The 18426-nt window shown below is 37.3% G+C and overlaps 2 protein-coding genes across 2 annotated transcripts; both read left to right on the top strand.

Moving 5' to 3' along the window:
* Nucleotides 1-8823: 8823 nt before the first annotated feature.
* LOC148957385 (zinc finger MYM-type protein 1-like) lies at nucleotides 8824-9288 on the top strand. The gene has a single exon (XM_089115443.1). The coding sequence runs from the start codon at nucleotides 8824-8826 to the stop codon at nucleotides 9286-9288; it is 465 nt and encodes a 154-aa protein (XP_088971569.1).
* Nucleotides 9289-16025: 6737 nt separating this feature from the next.
* Nucleotides 16026-17273, top strand: LOC135689314 (uncharacterized). Its single transcript, XM_089115473.1, has 4 exons — nucleotides 16026-16156; nucleotides 16379-16528; nucleotides 16666-16854; nucleotides 17140-17273. The coding sequence occupies exons 1-4, from the start codon at nucleotides 16120-16122 to the stop codon at nucleotides 17229-17231; spliced, it is 468 nt and encodes a 155-aa protein (XP_088971599.1). The 5' UTR covers nucleotides 16026-16119; the 3' UTR covers nucleotides 17232-17273.
* The last annotated feature ends 1153 nt before the right edge of the window (nucleotides 17274-18426 follow it).

The raw sequence follows: 18426 nt of genomic DNA, 5'->3' as shown, positions 1-18426 counted from the left end.
TCACCAAACATTTAAGTTTGATGGGAAAGGACGAATTGTCCAAGAGAAGATACATTATTTGCAAAAGGAACTTGACTTCCAGGCTGTTCATGATAAGATGAATGAAGTCTTCAACTACCAGTGTTTGTTGTTGGATGCAGGGATGATTGTCATGAGTTTGTTTATGCAATCTCTGAGGGTGATGGCCAGCGTTTTGGCTGCCTTATTTAACAAATGATGGTTTTTGAAGTAAAAAGTATGCCTTGGAAGCTTATATCTTTTTTGCTAGGTCAAAGGTTTCACAAAGGTTAATTTGGACATGGAGGAAACATCCCCCTGGGTCTTGCATTGGAGCAATCAGTCCTGGTAATTTTAGGCATACGATCGTACACACATGCCTGCACACACGCCTAGAACTTTCAAGGCGTGCTTTTTATCGCACTCGAAATGTGACCTTTTGACTGAATTTTCTTTCAATGATTCGCTGACTTGGACTGTCGAAGAGGATTATGGTGTTATGGATTTAACTATGTTTGCAAGTCATTTTGAAAAACCACTCCAAGCTACCGAATTTGACTTATTAAAGGAATGGAGTGCATTGAAGAAATATGTGAATTACAATGTGAAAGGAACAGAGGCACGAAAGTTATGGGCAAACATATTGTCATATAGGGAGAAAGAATACCCAAAATTGTGCATTTTGGCAAGGCTGATGGGGGCAATTTTGGGGTCTGTAGAAAGGTAGAAATACCCAAATGTAGAAAGGGCCTTCAGCTTCTTGAGACTACTTCTATCAGGCAGGCGATTAAGTGCATCAAACGCATTGATGGAAACACGCTTGCGCATCTGAAGAAGAGAGGGAGTGCATTTTTATACGTGCTACTGAACTATACATGAAAAACAGGAAAAGAAAGCTTGACAACCAAGAAGAAGGTAACAAGCTAAAGAGTGTTCCCAGGAGGAACATCCCCTCTTGTAGCAGAGGACAGTGACACAAATGAGGAGAGTGGAGAGGAAACTGAGTTCGAAAACATGCAACTACCTAAATTGATTTCTTTAATTCTAGAACATTGGCGTCTAAGTACAAGCAAATTCTAAAGATTTCAGTTATGTTTTGAAGATCGGATAACCTTAACGACATAACCACTGCTTTCACTAAGCTTCTTTCAAAATTCTGTAAAAGTTATTTGGTTTGAAAAGACCGATCGGTCTACATTTTATGAATCACACGCCATAGCATGCCTTAACCTTTAACACATGTGCTTACCAGCACGCGGGCAAATTTTATATTACCAGGACTGAGCACTACAGCAATATCTTGAAATGTTGTATATATCCTGTGCATTTTGTGTGATGATAAAAATTTTGAATAAAATTGTAATATTAATGCAAAATAAAGCATTTATGAGCATTGGATGGAGATGTTCAACAACAATTTGCCCCCTTAGCCCCTCATTTCAGATCCCTAATAATTTGTTGCTGTCACTCTGAGCAGAACGCTAGCAAAGCTATAAGTTGATATCATCATCCAATATCATCTTAACATTGGAAAATGACACTAAGTGGCTAATTGATTCATTTTGCAGTCTTGAATTATCACTTGGCACACATGGTACACAGCATGGCCTCGTTGCTTGCTGTGCTCATACTCCCCTGCTATGGAGAGTTACCTCATATGTCAGCAATAATCTATTTTACCTTAAAACAGCCCAGGCATAGTTCTATGATTTACTTTGTTTGTTTCACCATGCGACCAAAATCGTAAGGTTACCTACGTTGTATTACATATTCATTTAACGTGCATGATACTAAATATATGAAATGTCAAACTTCATGGAGGAAGACATCCTATCCTCACCAGAATCCAACACGGACAGTGTGCCCTGCAGATCTGGAATTCTGAACATGGCAACTAGTACAACTGCCTTTGTCATCATGGTGACGTCACTGGTGTCGTCAACTACTACCAAACTAACGGATCTGATGGACATTGATCTGACCCCGGTACGATCTCCCCTGAAAAAACCTGCCCAGCAGGATTACACCAGATCAAAATCTGGCAAAGGCCTCTCACTGGGACTAAAAAGGAAAAAATCAAGTCTGCGAACCCATTCTACCTTAACCCACCAAGCCCCAGTTCTGGCCCCTCCCTGATCCCTATCCACTATTCCAAAACGACTTGCAAAGCCTTCCATTGTCCAGGTCCCCGGCCACACCCTCCCTTTACCACACCTACTGCCACTATGTCCACCCGGTCTGCACCACTCACCTCCACACCAACCTTTCCTACTTCTGTACAAACCCACTCCAAATCTGCCCCCACCCCTACTGCCCCACCGCAGAGATATCTGCCACACAATGACATCCCACCACCTGGACCTAGCCAGAGAGGAGGAGGCCAAATCCACACAAGTCCGGTCGAAAAAGGAAGAGCACTACCATCCGTACATAATCAGAAAAGCTAACTGTAATGCCAAGAGACAGGCAGCGTCCGCCCCTGGAAACAGGGAGAGACACCCAACACCCACAAAGACGGCCAAGGAGGCAGTACCAGCATTCCACCTTTTGAGATTGTTTTCTCTTTCCTCCCCTTTTTTGCTGTATTCTTGCTGCTTAATTATAGTTTAACAAACATGCTTAGCTGTATATATTATTCTAATTCCTTTTCGTCAGCAAAATAAACCTCTGTTTACCTATAAACGATGTTGCTTTATTTGTACTCATTATTCTGCTATCTAGATTGCAATATGTACACAGCCAATCCTAGCACAGCTTCCAAACGCACCATACTCATGAAAACCATTGGCATCAATCGAAGAAAACATATCAATATACTAACTAAAAATGCACATAAAAAGCTGCTCAAAAAGGCCATCCTGGCCACTAAACCAATCAATAACATTGTCAATCCATCCTCAGCTCATATTTCAACAAGTGAGATATCTCTGCTGAACAGGGGGCTATCGTTTGTCCCTGCTCCCGGTCCGGTTGACAATGATATCATCTTACAATGACTTAATGACTTCATACATTGAATGCGACTGCAATATCTTTTTCCTTGATATTCTTGACATTTCAGCTGAAAAGATGCCACCTTGCGTGAAAATGTTTTGGGAGCCGCAAGTCAAAATGAGAAAAACATCCAATTGTAGCACAAGATTTCATCCAATGATTATCTAATTCTTTTTTTGTTTTTTATATACACAGTCTAAAAAGATACATTTTACAAGAACAAGGTTACAAAGACGATGCCAATGCAGTAGCACCAAACAATACAATACATAACAAAAAACAATACAGTAGCACCAAAGGCTATACCAAAATTCTGTTTAGTCCGTGCGGATAGCTGGTTCGATCAAAAGACAAAGAGGCTACAACTTGAAAAGAAGATAAAAACTAATTATGCTTGTCAATGTCGCAGAAATCAGCATCTTCATATGACTAGCTAAGAAATACATTTAGGGATTTCACTTAATTGCCAAGTAGAATAACACTCTGGGATTATAAAAATTGGATAGGTCCTAAAATAGGTTTTCATAAGAAAGTTGTGGATGAGCTTATGAGGTTTACTGATCATTTTTTGACATTGAAATGACATTTGTTGTTGTGCTGATTGATGAAATGAAAGTGAAATCAAACCTTGTCTTTGATAAACACACTGGGCTCTGTGCTTATTTGATTTGTTGATCTTGGCTGTGAAAAACACAACTTTGCCACACTTGAAAAGGCAGATGAATTGGCTACTCATGCACTTGCAATTATACTAGACTGCGGAAAGACTTCAACTCTTGCCTCACCTATTTTGCCACTTCAAGTGTCACAAGCGTACAATTAATGCCAATTTTTTGGGAGGCAGTGGGCATAATAGAAATGAGATGCAATCTTTGGCCTGTTACAATCACTGCAGATGGTGCATCTTTTAACAGATCATTTTTTAAATTGCACAAAGCTTTTGATGGGGGCTCTAACAAGAATATATGTTATCGCACTGTGAATTTGTATGCCAGACACAGGTTTATCTACACTTTCAGTGATGCCCCCCATCTAACCAAGACAACAAAAAATTTTCTTTCCATTTTCCATTTAGGCATTCACGATTGATGTGGAACAATGGATCCTATTTACTATGGGAGCATATTTCCAAGCTTTTTTGAAGATTTAGATAGGGACATCAAATTATTACCACATCTGTCCTATGACGATATAAATTTGACCCCTTTCTCAATCATGAGAGTAAATCTAGCAGCTTAAGTACTCAGTAAAACAACAAGTCTTGTTTTGAAGAATTATGGCTCAGAAAATGCTGCTGGAACTGCACTCTTTTGTGAAATGTTCGATTCTTTCTTTGAATGTTTCTATGCTTGCAGTAAAAAGAGCAATATAAGAAAAATCAAGCCCTACCTTGCACCTTATACAAGTAATGATGACCTGAATGGCTAGAAAAAGGCATGCTTCAATACCTAAATTCATGGAAAGAAAGTATCGAAAAACGCCCTGGAGACTTCTCTAAAGCCTGGTTTCCATTTGATCATTTACGATTGCTGACAATTGATGAAGATCACTGGACTTTTGCAGCGATCTTGATCGCTCGTGATCGCTCACGATCTTTCACGATTGCTGAGGATCCCTGCGTTTCTGGATGCTTCTGGCGTGCTTTTTGCAGATTTCTTGAAATGGCAGATGTAGACAAAGGTTTCTGATGGAAGCAAGCATTTTTGTGCTACTTTTATTGAAGAAGCAAATCGATCGGAATAAGCGAAGGCAGCATCGATTTTGGGTCAGAGAAATTTTTCAGAGAAGAAACAAATATGGTGTCTTTTACACTTTCATGCAGGAATTGTGACTGGGCGATCGTGAATATTTTTTCAGGTGAATACGTGCAAATATTTTTAGGGTAAAATTAATCTTGAAATCCGATGATAGATTTCTGAATGTTTTCGCATATTTCAATTAAAAGCACCTTATAGAGGTGTATAGCAACACTGATGCATCTTACGTCTGAGGAAAATTGATGCGCATTGTGGGATAGTTGGTACGCTGTGGATCGTTTGGGATTGCTGGAATAGAAATGAGTTCTATTCCAGCGAACCTCAACGATCGGATCGTTAACGATTGCTGGGGATCGCTACAAATTGACATGCGGTTTCCATTTGATCGTTTATGATTGCTGCAAAACTCCAGCGATCCTCAGCGATCGTCAGCGATCATGAACGATCAAATGAAAACCAGGCTTAAGGGTAGCAATAAGAAGAACATGTTTATATCTTTGCAGATCATGGAGGGAATTGAAATGGATGTTGCAGCTCTTCCAGAATGCATCAAATTTCTTCTGTCTCGAGGATTTGAATATGTTTTGACAGAAAAACTTTGTCAAGATGCAGTAGAGGAATACTTTGGATGACAACAAACGTTAGGACAATAAACTTATACACCTTCAGTCAAGTTGTTTACGCTGTTTTGTTGTAGTTCGCAGTTGGCAATATCATACTCACCATTGAATAATGAGCGTTCTTCCTGAGGGTTAACTATTATCATTAGAACATGGTGACAGGAGTAAAAATACTACCTTGCAAGTTGACTGGTAGCCCGCAAGCGGTGTGCACTGTATTGGTAGTCATTCACCAACACCACATGCGATTTGAGAGGCCTAGTTGGTCGTTTGTAAAAGATGTCTAATTTTCGCAAACCAGAACGCTCTCGCTCAGCAGAAATGTTTCTGAAGAATGGCGTTTATGTAAACAGAAGTTTCGAATTTTTCTTCTTGCGAGCGAAGCAGTCCAAAATCCAGATCAAGTTAAGATTGCTATGCTTTTGAACTCTCTTGGAGAGGATGCCCTCCCAGAGATATAATCAGTTTTCCTGGGGAGAGAGCAAAGATCAAGAGAGTTTTGATGCCGTCCTCCAGAAATTTGACAAACATTTTAAAGGGAACAAAAAATTGGTGCTCAACAGATATAGATTTTGGAGTCACCAGCGCTCTGAGGGCCAGGAATTTGTCGATTACCTCACCAATTGACAGACGTGGGGAAATAAGTGCGAATTTGCTGAAAAAGAAAACATGAACCGAACTAATTTTTTCAATGACTGACAGAGAATTGAAAGAAAAGCTTCTTGAAATGGAAAACTTTTCTTTAGAAAGTATTAAAGATAAAATCATTGCTGCTGAAACTACTAGATATTAAATTAAGCTTATGGCACATGATGTGAAGGAAGAGAAAAGAATAGAAGCAGTAAAAAACAAAGGAAGAATCCTCATTCTACAATCAGTCAGATGAGCAGATCTGGCGCTGATACAAGAAGTGTCTAAACTGTGGTAGCAAACACCCGCCCAAAAGTTGTTCAGCCTATGGAAAAAATGCCATAGATGTCACTAGAAAAATAATCTCGCCAAATATTGTCACAGTGTGAAGAAAAGAGCAGCAGGTGTTACTAAGGTGACACATGGCGAAGAGGAAAACTGCAGTGACAATGACATATTCTTTTAGGGGGGCTACAATCCAAGGATAATTCCGAGTCTACATGGCTGGAAGAAGTCAATCTTAACAACTTTGAAAGTTCAAAGTTGATACGGGCGTTGAGGTCAACTTTATTTCGAAAAATCAATTTTACACTCTACCTGAAAAGATTCCACTAAAGGTCTCAAAGGCTGTATTACAGACATTGAATGGTTGAAAGCTTCGAAATGATGACATTTAGATACACTCTGCCAAGCCCTTACTTAAAAATACCAAGGTATGTCACTCAGATATGCTCATGCCGATGAATATAAAATATTATATTAGCCTGCCAAACTACCTAATTACTTACTAACTAATCCTACAACATCGAATAAACAAATTCTGACTGATAAGAGATCTTTTACTTTTTAAATTCCACAGGGGTGGGAAGAAAGCATGGGGGCCACAACTTTTCCATTAAAGATTTAGGGAGTCATAATATAATTTTTAAATTTTCCTTCAACTATATTGGACCAAAGCTATTGATTCCCAGTATGATAAATTTGCTTGTATGAGTCCTTTAATTGTCACTCATATATCAATGTCATTCACTTAAATCAACTTCCTTATTTTCACTGTCTGTTTCAGTGATGATATTGTCCTCCTCAACATCAGTTGCACTGGCATTTTCCATTTTCATGATATTGGAGTGGTTTTTATAATAGTCACTATCAAAGTAAAAAACTCCAGAATAATTTGTTTTTGCCTGTTCAGAAATGTTATCAGCTATACGGAACTTAACTTGATTAAGAAAAATGTTAAATAAAACAATTTAACCAAGACAATGTGCTTTGTTAGCTGGAATTTGAAAGAGGTAATCAAAATAAATATCTTCTATGCATTTCTTATCCTTGTACTGCAAAAATGATACAAGCATGTCTGTGACATACTTGGAACTGTGGGGAATTCTCTCCTTTAGTTCTGTGCCCAATAGAACTCCCAGTGACGCTAAATAAAACTCACAGAATTTTGATGGAAATTTACATCAAAATTCTGTGAGTCTTATTTACTGAAATTTCCAAGTGTATTCAAGCTTATTCTCCTGCAACTACTATTTTATGCGTATATATATATGTTTACGATAGAAATTTATCGAATGCTAAATCATAATTACTAGAATATAAAATTAGCAATGATTACATAATGAACCAATTTCCAGAAAATTCCAGAGCAACCGGCTAACAATGAGACTGTAACGAAAACGATATTATAACAACAAATTCATGCTGATAGGCCAAAGCTAGAATGTTCTCGAATGTCTAGTGCAGTAGGTTAGCTAATGATAGTAAAATTAAACATAAACGCATTACTCAGCAAATTGCAACGATAGTAGGAATTGTTCAGAACTATGTGGAATTATCTAGAATACAAAGTAAGTACTATAATTGTTCTAGATTTCCCAACAGAACTAAGCTTTTCAGCATTTCTAAAGAATTAGATCTCAATTGTTTTTTGAACCCCATAATTGCCTTTCTGTTATTCCCTTTCTTTCTCCTGATTTTTAGTTGTTGCTTTTGATTGACTTTTTGATGAGAACCACAGAGAGCAACTGATCAATTCTACTGACCCTTTTTGAGTCTCAATCAGTGGCGTAACACAGTTTAGGCGACCTTAGTTCGAGAACTAAGGGCCCTCCACCAAAAAGGGCCCAAAAGGGGCCCCCATCAAATTTTTGGTATTGTGTGCTTTTTGACCATGTTGACAAGGTTTCCTAAAGCCATCCCAAAAGTTCTTACTAAACAGTGTTGCTAACACAACACTAGATTCATTCATTCTGTTTTGTTTTGTTTATTCGCTATAATTCTTCAATGGCTTGTTTCAATTATACTGACAATGACAACTTTGACCTTGGCATTCAGAGGGCACAAAGAGCAGGTTCAAGATAATGTGTGTGAGGGTGGGAACTTCTTGGCATTGGTCTCTCTTATGGCCTGATATGATGAATTTCTAGCAGAAGTTATATCTCTTCCAGGTAGAGCAACAAAATACCTTAGCGCTAAGATCCAAAGTAAGCTGATTCACTTGCTTGCAAATATTGTATCCTCGACTTTGGTAGAAAATATTATTTCCGCACAATTCTGGAGTATAATCTTGGATTCCACATGTGATATTACCAGAGTCGACCAATTAACCGTTGTTATTAGGTGGGCAATCACACGTTATGAGTGAAAACTTTTTTGCGACCCTTCGAGATATCTTCAGTTTTTTTGGCTCTTCCTTGAATAGATGGAGAGATCTTGGAATCGAAGCTGGGAAAGGATCACTGACAATAAAAAAGTTATGTACGACACGTTGGAGCTCTCACATTGATGCAGTGTGAGCTGTGCGTGACAAGTATCCCCAGATAATGAGGCTTCTGACGCGCGCCATCTTAATATCAAACAACAAGAATGAGCGTGACAACGCAAAGAGTCTAAAGAAAAAAATTGACAAACTGGAATTTATTATTTTCCTTGTATTCTGGGAGAGAATACTGAGATCAGTCAATGCCGTATCAAAGGAGCTTCAGTCCCCTAGGATGGACTTGTCAGTTGTCTCTAGACACCTTAATATTGCACTCTCGGAGCTCCAATATCTTCGAGAATCATGGCAGTCTATAATGCTGACTGCCACAGTACTTGCAAAATCTTGGGATGGATCGCTAGAAATTCAACAAAAGAGGGGTCGGAAGGCAAGATATGAATCAGATGAACTTGTTGTAGATGGAAGACTGATGGATCCTGAGCAAAGTTTTAAGATAAACGTTTTCTACAAGACTGTTGATACAGCATTGATGCAACTGACAGAAAGGTTCAAGGACAAGCAATGGTGACGTCTTTATTCAGCTGTCTCTACCCCAACAACCTGGCAACACTGAGTCCTGACATGCTTGAAAATGCAATAAGAGTAATTCGAGAGAAATATCCAAATGACTTTACAGATGAATTAGATTCTGAGATGAGATAATTTGCAACCGAATTCAGAAAGGAGATTGCAGTCAAGAAAACTGTTGTAGAAGTTAATAATCTCGTGCTTCAGAGCCGTATTAGTTCATCCTTTCCAGAAATGTACAAGCTATTAACACTTTTCGTCACTTTGCCAGTAACTGTTGCATCGACAGAAAGGTCATTTTCAAAGTTGAAACTGATAAAGACATATCTAAGATCTACAATGTCGCAGGAGAGACAGGACGACCTAGCAACTTTGTCAATTGAGAACAAGGAAGCAAAGAAAATTAACAAAACAAAGCTTATAAAGGATTTTGCCAACGTTAATGAACGTAGAAAAGCTCACGTTGTGAGCAAGAACACCTAATTTACTGTTGGTTTTTTCATATGTAAACATTTTCTTTACCACATCACATGCATTTTTCGAGGTTCTAAAGGGCACGATTTTAAACATTTTCCCATTACCCCGAACCCCTTTGCCCCGTAGAGCTCACTTTACTTCACAGTCCCTATATAAGGGCCCCATCTTAGTAAATTCCTAAGGGCCCCAAGTGTCTCTGTTACGCCACTGGTCTCAATACTTTTACCTTGGGATGGTTCACTTTATTCTCATATGAATAAAAAGGGGGTTGTCATATAAAGATTGTTTTTCAAAAAAAATTCCTCTGGTCCCTATGGGACTTAAAAATAAAAGGTCCCTAAACTGAACTGAAAAAAATACATGAACATAAACAGAATGAAAGGTCCCAAAACATAAACAAAAGATGTGTTCAAAATATCATTATTTTTCTGTTTTTATTTTTTAGTTCCATTCTTGCAGAAAACATTTAAAAATTTGAAAGATTCCCTTAAAAAAAGGTTTGACAAGAGAAGACCAAAAGCTGCTGCAGCATTTCTCCTTGTATGCAAATATTTTGAAGTCATGCGCTTTCTTCACAAGAAAGCTTCAATTTTGCCTAATCACAGCAATGTGGACATTTCATGTGGAGCATACAGTCAATTGTCAGAAACAAGTATTTTGGAAGGTCAGTTCAAATGACCCTTCCCATCTATTTGAACTTCTGCCACACCATCATTTGCATTCGTTCAAGTTTCTTCCAATTCACCTTTATCAATACCTGGGAGTTCATCAATTCCATCAACACCCACGTATTGAAAGCCTTTAATTCAAGACAAACCCCAAAAGCGATTGAAAAGGAAAGACACCCCCTAACAAAGTGCACCCCCTAACAGGAAAGACCCATTTCTTCAACACATGCAGCAATCGGATGAAAGAATGATAAAAATGGTTGACAAAGATAGGGAGGCTGAAGAGGATGAAGCAACTAAATTTTGCACGAGTTTGATACCTGTTTCAAAAGATTTTGATAAGAAAAAAATTGAGATCAACAAAAGTTAAAATTCAACAATTATTATATGATATAAAATTTGGTGATGAATAAGATGAAATAAATATTTGTTGTAAGAAAGTTTAAAATCAGTCGATTAGGCACAATTTCTTGAAAATGTTGGCATTTTTATAGCCCAATTTCTGTTGCAAATTAGCATATCTGTGAGGCATTTGTCACAGAATGATTTAAAAAACTTTTTCAGAGTTAAAAAACGTGCTTAGAACTTCTTTGAACTTTTCATGAGCTGAGTAATACTTTCTTATGAACAATTTTTTTATGATAAGAACTGACATATTTTCATTTTCGAAATTACATCAAGATACTCTATGGCCACTAGACTGCAGAATGTAGCCTGCTACGGAATAAGAAACTTTTTTAGGCTAAAACTCAAAATAAATGTTTGAGCTAGATTTGGTCTTCTAATGGTTTAAAGAATTTACTTATTTATGAATGTTTTCATTTTCATGGTAAATATTTCTCGAGTTTCTAAATTCGTTTTTGGAAAATCCTGGAAAATATGTTACAACAGAATGGGTTTATTTTCAGTACATTAGCAAGAAATTAATTATTGTGAAGAAAATCAGCAAAATCAATTACTTGCTTCTGTTTGCAAAATGAAATGGCTTTGATGATCGGGGCATCCTAGAATGGACACCAAGTTAGGAGATGTTTTAGTTGATCAAACGTTTCTTCTGCCTTCTTGGTCCTTTCAAAGCCACAGTTTCCTCTAGTTTAGACCAGGTGGAGAATAGGGGAATGGTCCCCCGAAGGCGAAATTTATGGGACCAAGTGCTTTTGGTCAATTCGAGGGTGCTGATTTCGAAAATGTTGGCTCTGTTGGAGCATCATCTACACGAGGCACTTTTTCTTCGATAAATGAGACAACTTCCACGATTTCCTTATTTTTTGGTAAAAATACAGGATAGTCTGTTAAGTTTGTTACTTGCAGCATTACTTTGTCATTACGTGACCTAACTTTAGTTAAAACTCGCGCAATAAACAGTTTATTGTCCTTAGCAAACCCACCTTCAACAAATAAGTCATTATTTTCAATAATATCAAGTAGTTTAGTTTGAATGGCTACAGTTGCCTTCACTGAAATTGGAACGTCAGATACAGTAGAATCGATAAACTCTTATTTGGGCAAAAAAACCTTAACAACAAGATCTGGTATAGTTATTGACAATATTCCAAAATCAATGGCAGCTTTGTTAGCAACAAAGAGTCTTTGCAGAGTCAAACACTGTGTTTGAAAACATGATCGTTAAATTGAATAGAAAATTCTGCTTACCCAACTCGATAAAGGCGTCCCAGTAGCAGCAAACAAATCAACATTATCATAAATCAAAATAGACTTTTTTGCAATTTCATTGTAGATTGTCTTGACATTAATAAAATATCTTCACCATTGTCAATCAACAAAAGAGCACTAATATTATTTACAAAGCCAGCAACATAACCTTGTTGCTTGACTGAGCATCTATTGGAAATAATGTTTATTACTTTCGCTTCTGTTTGTTCCAAATTGGCTCCCATATCTAGTTGATCGTGACTAGCATCTGAATTCTTAGGTACTCAGGGCTGACTGCATTTGTTTTGAAAATGTCCCCATTTTCCACAGTTCCAGCACTGAATGTTATTTCTACGAAATTTTGAGGGCTGAGAATTTTCTTCCCATGTACCAGTAATTTTGGGCCAAGATTCTGAGCCCGGATTCTGGGGAGTCTTGCAGTATTCTGAGCTGAAGAGCAATTATGCATTGTTGGTCTTGCATTATTCTTCTCATGCCTTCTAGCAACTCTGAAAAGTCACTGTTAGTGGAGCAGGGTTCTTCAGCATTTTTTGAATCGATGGCAAGAACTTTGCTTTTGCCCTTTTACGCAATTATGTGTGAGCTTTCTGATATCCCATATCAAGAAGCTCCGTATGCCAGGGCGAAATATTAGCCTTTACTGATTTATGTGTATTTATTGTTGTGTATTCTCGGCGTATTGCAGTGTTTCTTATTTGCTACATTTTTATAGACTTTTCGCCACAAGAACTCCTTGGAGCCCATCGAGCAGCCTGCTACAGTGACCCTTTCTTCATTCACACATTGTTTCGAAAGTTGGCTTTAAACCTTTGACAAAATATTCGAGAGACTTTTCCCTTAAGAATTCGAGAGATTTTGTGCTCCATCCCCATTGCACTAAATTACAGATATCTTCATAAAAATCTGCCACGGATTCGTGAGATTTTTTGTATCTTTCACCCACCAGATTTCTTTATTGTAGCCTTTGCAAAGGTGAATGACCCTCAATTTCCTTCTTTAAAAGATTAGCATCATTCTTTATTCAAGCGACAAAATACGATAAAATTGACTTTCTCAACCCAAAAGATAAAGTAGAAGCATTACCTGTTCCTCATCATGGGTCCAGCCATTTGCAGCAGTAGCTTGATTCCAGCTGTCAAGCCACTAGGATAGGAATCTGATTTTTGTTCTTTGACAACAATAGGGTTCAGTGACAGATTTTGTTGAGTTTTATAAGGATTCTAAGCTGGAAATGCGAGTTTTATGAGAATTTTCAGCCACTGCAATATCAAGCCTCAAGTCAAGCAGGTGAGACAGTGTTTTTTATTTGTTTTAAACAATTTATAATTTTGTTTTCATGATGGAATTGGGCCTTCGTTGCTAATAATCACATCCTCATGATTCTGTTTGCATGTGTTTCGCCTCCTGCTTCTACTGGTGAGTCACCCTTCTACTTCCAGTTGTGAGCTTCATTTGCCTGTAGATGCTGCATTGTTATTGTCATCCGCTCATCTTTCATCATCTGTCGCTGTGGATAGTGGAGGCATACTTACAAATTTGGAGAATGCACAGTGTATGGTTTCTTCTAAAACGCAGTTGGGTCAACAGAAAATGAAAGAATATTACAATCGAAATTGTCAACCAGTTGTTTACGATATCTGAGACAAAGTAGAGGTGTTTACACCGAAAAGCAAGTATCAAAAAAATTATTGCATAATTATCACGGTGCGTACCGTATTGTCGCAAAGGTTTCTCCAGTTCACCTTCGTTTTCAAACTCTAGATAACCGTCCAGTATCTGTTCCAGTTCATGCAAATAGACTAAAGCCATATTACGATCCGAATTATCGTCCAATCAAGCCACCCACCGATTTTGACAATTTTGGCGATCTCACTGACAATGATTTGACTTCCGATGGTTTTGATAATGGTCTGATACCAGAAGAAACGTCTACATTGCTGTTAAGAACTACGTTGCTCTGCCAAACCAGGAGGTTTGAACTTAAAGGGCTTATTAAACCAAATTTTCGATAGCTTTTATATTAGCTACTCTCATAGATTGAAGGTTCTTGCTCTAAATAAAAAAAAAACAGAATTTCCTTGTCAATTTTTTTTATTGCGTGTGAAAAACGACACATTACGCATATTCATTGCAAAATCGGAAGTCCTCTTGTGATGTCACAGTGATGAGTCATGATATATGAATGAATAAGTCACGCATTCATTCATGGCTATAGTAGTAGAAGTAGCATGACAAATTCGATGCACTCTTCAGGTTATGGTCGAACCTGCATTGCTGGAACATTTGATAGGGCCAGTTGCAAGAATACACAGTTTACAGAGGGTATCGCGCTCCATTATTTTCCCGATAGAACTGTAGACAGAACAAGACATCAGCAATGGATGAGATTTGTTTGCCGGCACAGACACAGTTTCAAACCATCAAAATACTCTGCCTTGTGTTCAATTCATTTCGAAGACACTTGTTACACGATGAGAAGGGGTTTAGCCAAAGAGCTCGGAATAAGAAACAAAACTAGAGGCAGTCGCTGTTCCAAGCATTGATATAGCCAACAAGAGAGTTGATAGTGGCACAACCTTCCCAGAACGAAAGCAGGTAGGGCCTAAAACAAATCACTCATGCTATAAAATTAGGTCCTTACTTCTGTAGAATAGGGTCAAAACTTTATCTTTCTCTAAAACTGAAATAAAATTACGTAAATAATAAAATAAAATATTTGATCAGAATACGTGAATTGTCAAATAGAAAAGGGTGATTATAATTAGGCAGAAGCCTAGTTGATATTATATGTGTGTCAGATTTAGAAAGAAGAATAGCCTTTATTTTCTCAAAAAGCAACACACTTTATTGTCTTCAATCCACCAGATTTTACGAACGACACTTGACAAAATGGAGCAACAAGATGAAAGTACTGACGATGAAGTTGCAGCTGACATGGGTGCAAATATTTTATTAACATTAAATATTATATACATTTCTGTATCTGTATTTCCAGAAATTTATTTTAATTTACAGAATTTTCCTTTTATTTGCAGTCAAATCAAGCTGGAAGCAGTAATGCCATCGAACTGAGTGCTGCTAAATTGTGCTTTCAGTATCTCAATGATTGTGGTTTGCGTGTCTCAAATTTTGTAAGTGACCGGCCCAGAGGCATTGCAAAGTGGATTAGAGAGAAACAGGCACAAAGCATTTCCACGATCTCTGGAATATGGTCAAAGGAGTTTAAAAAAAGGTTCTACAAGCCATTAAGGAGAAAGGAAATGAAAAACTTCAGGGTTGCCTGAAAGGTATACGGAGTCATCTATACTGGTGCGCTGTGTGAACAAAGACACAGCGCACTTTGGAGAAATGATTATTGCCAAATGGAAGTCATTGATGCGACACATTTCAAATAAACATACTGACCACCCCGATCAGCTTTTTGACAAATGCACTCATGGTCAACTCCAGCGACGAGAGTGGCTCAAGACAGATACCCTTGCAGTATCGATACCCTCTGAAGCTTATATATTATGCTTATTCTTTATATTCACATTCACACAAATGTATATTATGGTGAACATGATTGGTGCTTTTGCTGTCATAAACTGGGGTGCGATCTCAACCATTATATATTGAGATTTTTCTTTTTCCCACTAAGGTTATATTCAGGGTTCTGGGAAGATTTCAACATTTTCCTTATTCCCAATATAGTTTCATTTGTCCCCCTGTTTCAAATTTGATTGATTGTAAAGGTTGGAACATAATAATGAATGAATGTTATTATACTGTATTCACTTGTTGCTGTCGTATCTTCTTGTCCTAAAGGCACATTTTGTAAATTATGCAAATTCAATTAGTAAATAAATTGTAATACCCAGTTATTATCATTCTAAAGGATCTGCAGCACATGAAAGGTTAAACACCATACTTATGAATGCAAATCTATTAAACGATATAAAGATGGCCTTGTCAGATGCTCAAACAAGTTGTTTGGAGAGCTTTCACTCAACTTAAATCATTGACATCCCAAAATGACTAATGCATCTCATGGCTTGGTACTTTCTGTAGGTAAGTAGCACAACAAATTGCTTGGCATAGCATACTTAGGCATACTTAGGAAATCAGATCAAATTAACTTTGGGTATATACAAGATGATTCATTATGTAGTTTTTTTGTATCCCAAAGTTCCTGAATTTATCAATTGTTTATGTAAGGGCATATTGCATTGTAGTGAAACTTATCATCCTTTATCATCCTTTATCTATCACATGATTTATCTTTTGTTCAAGGAGGCATATTTTGGCAATACTCTATTTCAACGAGAACCTTCGCCGTGAGAAAAAAAAACAAAGATGGAGCAACATATACAAGTGTAACATATCCAAAATATAAATTTGGTGAAGAATTAGTTCAAGAAATTGCAGTTCCTCCAACATATGGTAATTATAGTAATTATAAAGGTGTCTTTGAAAAAGATATTGTCACTGAATTGTAGAATTAACATAGCAAAGATTCTTTGACCACGAGGAGTATGTCTATTCAGTAACAAAGTTATAATAATTTGTCTTTATGGTAGTTTATGTTGGAGAAATCAAAGATGTGATGTTTTCGACCAGTGAAAAGGACAAAAGTGAAGCTCTTGCTTCATACCTCGATCATCAGCCCCAGCCATTGACCACACAGTTTGGGGGAAGACTGTCCAAAAGAGATGCAATGGAGCAACAAATGCAAAGACGGACAACTACTACCCAACTGTATCCACAAAGTAAGTGGAGTAAGATTAATTGATTTGATTTTCTAAAGTGAACAACATAATAATGTTTATAAATACTAAAGAAGGTATGCCAGAATTTTGATAAAATTCAACTTAAATGCCAAAAAGATGGTTGGTATATCCTGTGTGACAAAATCTATTTACTTGTTTAAAAACAACACAATCTTGAAAGCAAATATTTTTTGTAGATCAAGATGTTTTTTGTTTATAGAGCCAATTTAAAAATATTTTTGTAAGGGCCTTGACAATTTGATGCACTTTGCCAATTCTTCATAGTTCACAAAGAGACAAATTTGGAAAAGTCTCTAGCTGTTGCTGCTGCTAAAACCCAGGCCAGAAAAGGAAGACAGTGCCGTAAATGTCAATGAAAGGTCATCCAAGAGGACATTGCAACACTACAGAGATTAATGAGGATTAATTAGAGTAGTTACTCTAAGGTGCCTTATATGCCCCCTTATTTTTATTTTTTATTTTTATTCTGATATGATGGTATGCACAGGCAGGCAGTGGCCTCGTGTTGTCCCATCCAAGAAAACCAAAAATGTAGCGTATCACCCATCTATTAGCAAAAGCTCTAAAATAAATAAATAAAAGAAGCATATAAGATGAAGTTGCCCATGATTTTTAATTATAAGGGTATTGCCCAACAAACATGAATAAATGTTGGATGTAGGCAATCAATCTACCACATGTTTACATACAGTACATCACTATTGTCAACATTACTTTCTAGTTTTTGTTACATTTGAGTCCCATTTGGGCTTCCAGCTTCAAGATAAGGCACTGCAAACTGTTTGTTTAACTTTTTTAGATTTAAAGATGTTAATGGTCATTAAGAAATATTTGTATGCTAGTTAACAGAATTGGGCATCCCCCACCCCCTTATAACAGATAATTTCATTTGTCTCCATTTAAAGCATCTGGAAAGATAATTAGGGTGACAACAATTCCAAACAACTGCTAACTGCCTAAGGTAGCCTCTTGTAGGGCCAAATTGACACTGTGTTGAATGTTTATGTTTAGGTCTTGACCTAAGGCAACAGATTACAATGCTTCTGATTCATATTTGAATTTAAAAAATGAAAAATGTTCCTATTTCAGTTTTTGTCCCCTATGTGTTAATCTTAGTGAATTCCAGCTAAGTTTATATGACCATATTCTGTGAACTGGGACGAAAATTATTTGTCGATTTACTTACTTGTTTTTTGGATGACCGGCCCGTTGCTTGGAGACTCTGCCATTTTTGTCCTTTAGCAGTGTACCCACGTGAGAAAGCACCACTGTCTCTGTCAATTTTTTATAATCCTTGTGCTCTGTTATGCATTTTATCCTCTCAATGCTGCCATCAGTTGCCAATTTATCAACAGCGCCATTGACCTCTGAGCAACATCGGTATTCTCTAGCACCATTTAGGACCGAATCATTGCATTTTTGGCATTTACACCTGGTGTTAGCAGAGATATACAATTTAATCAATAATTTAAAGAACAAATAGAAAACAAACGTTGCTTACTCACCCATCGACGTTTGGAAACATTATATGAAGTGAACGGAAAATTTACT

The sequence above is a fragment of the Rhopilema esculentum genome, unplaced genomic scaffold (genome assembly GCF_057945365.1).
Source record: "Rhopilema esculentum isolate cy_ngs unplaced genomic scaffold, ASM5794536v1 HiC_scaffold_31, whole genome shotgun sequence".
In the NCBI taxonomy this organism is placed as follows: Eukaryota; Metazoa; Cnidaria; class Scyphozoa; order Rhizostomeae; family Rhizostomatidae; genus Rhopilema; species Rhopilema esculentum.
Note: the sequence above shows the minus strand (reverse complement) of the source record. Positions and strands in the feature narration are given on the sequence as shown.

What these genes read in the sequence shown, in the direction of transcription:
- LOC148957385 (XM_089115443.1), top strand. Translation starts at nt 8,824, where the DNA reads ATGAGGCTTCTGACGCGCGCCATCTTAATATCAAACAACAAGAATGAG.
- LOC135689314 (XM_089115473.1), top strand. Translation starts at nt 16,120, where the DNA reads ATGACTAATGCATCTCATGGCTTGGTACTTTCTGTAG. An exon ending in TGCAGTTCCTCCAACATATG is followed by an intron (nt 16,529 to 16,665) that starts GTAATTATAGTA and finishes TCTTTATGGTAG; the next exon opens with TTTATGTTGGAGAAATCAAA. An exon ending in TACCCAACTGTATCCACAAA is followed by an intron (nt 16,855 to 17,139) that starts GTAAGTGGAGTA and finishes AATTCTTCATAG; the next exon opens with TTCACAAAGAGACAAATTTG.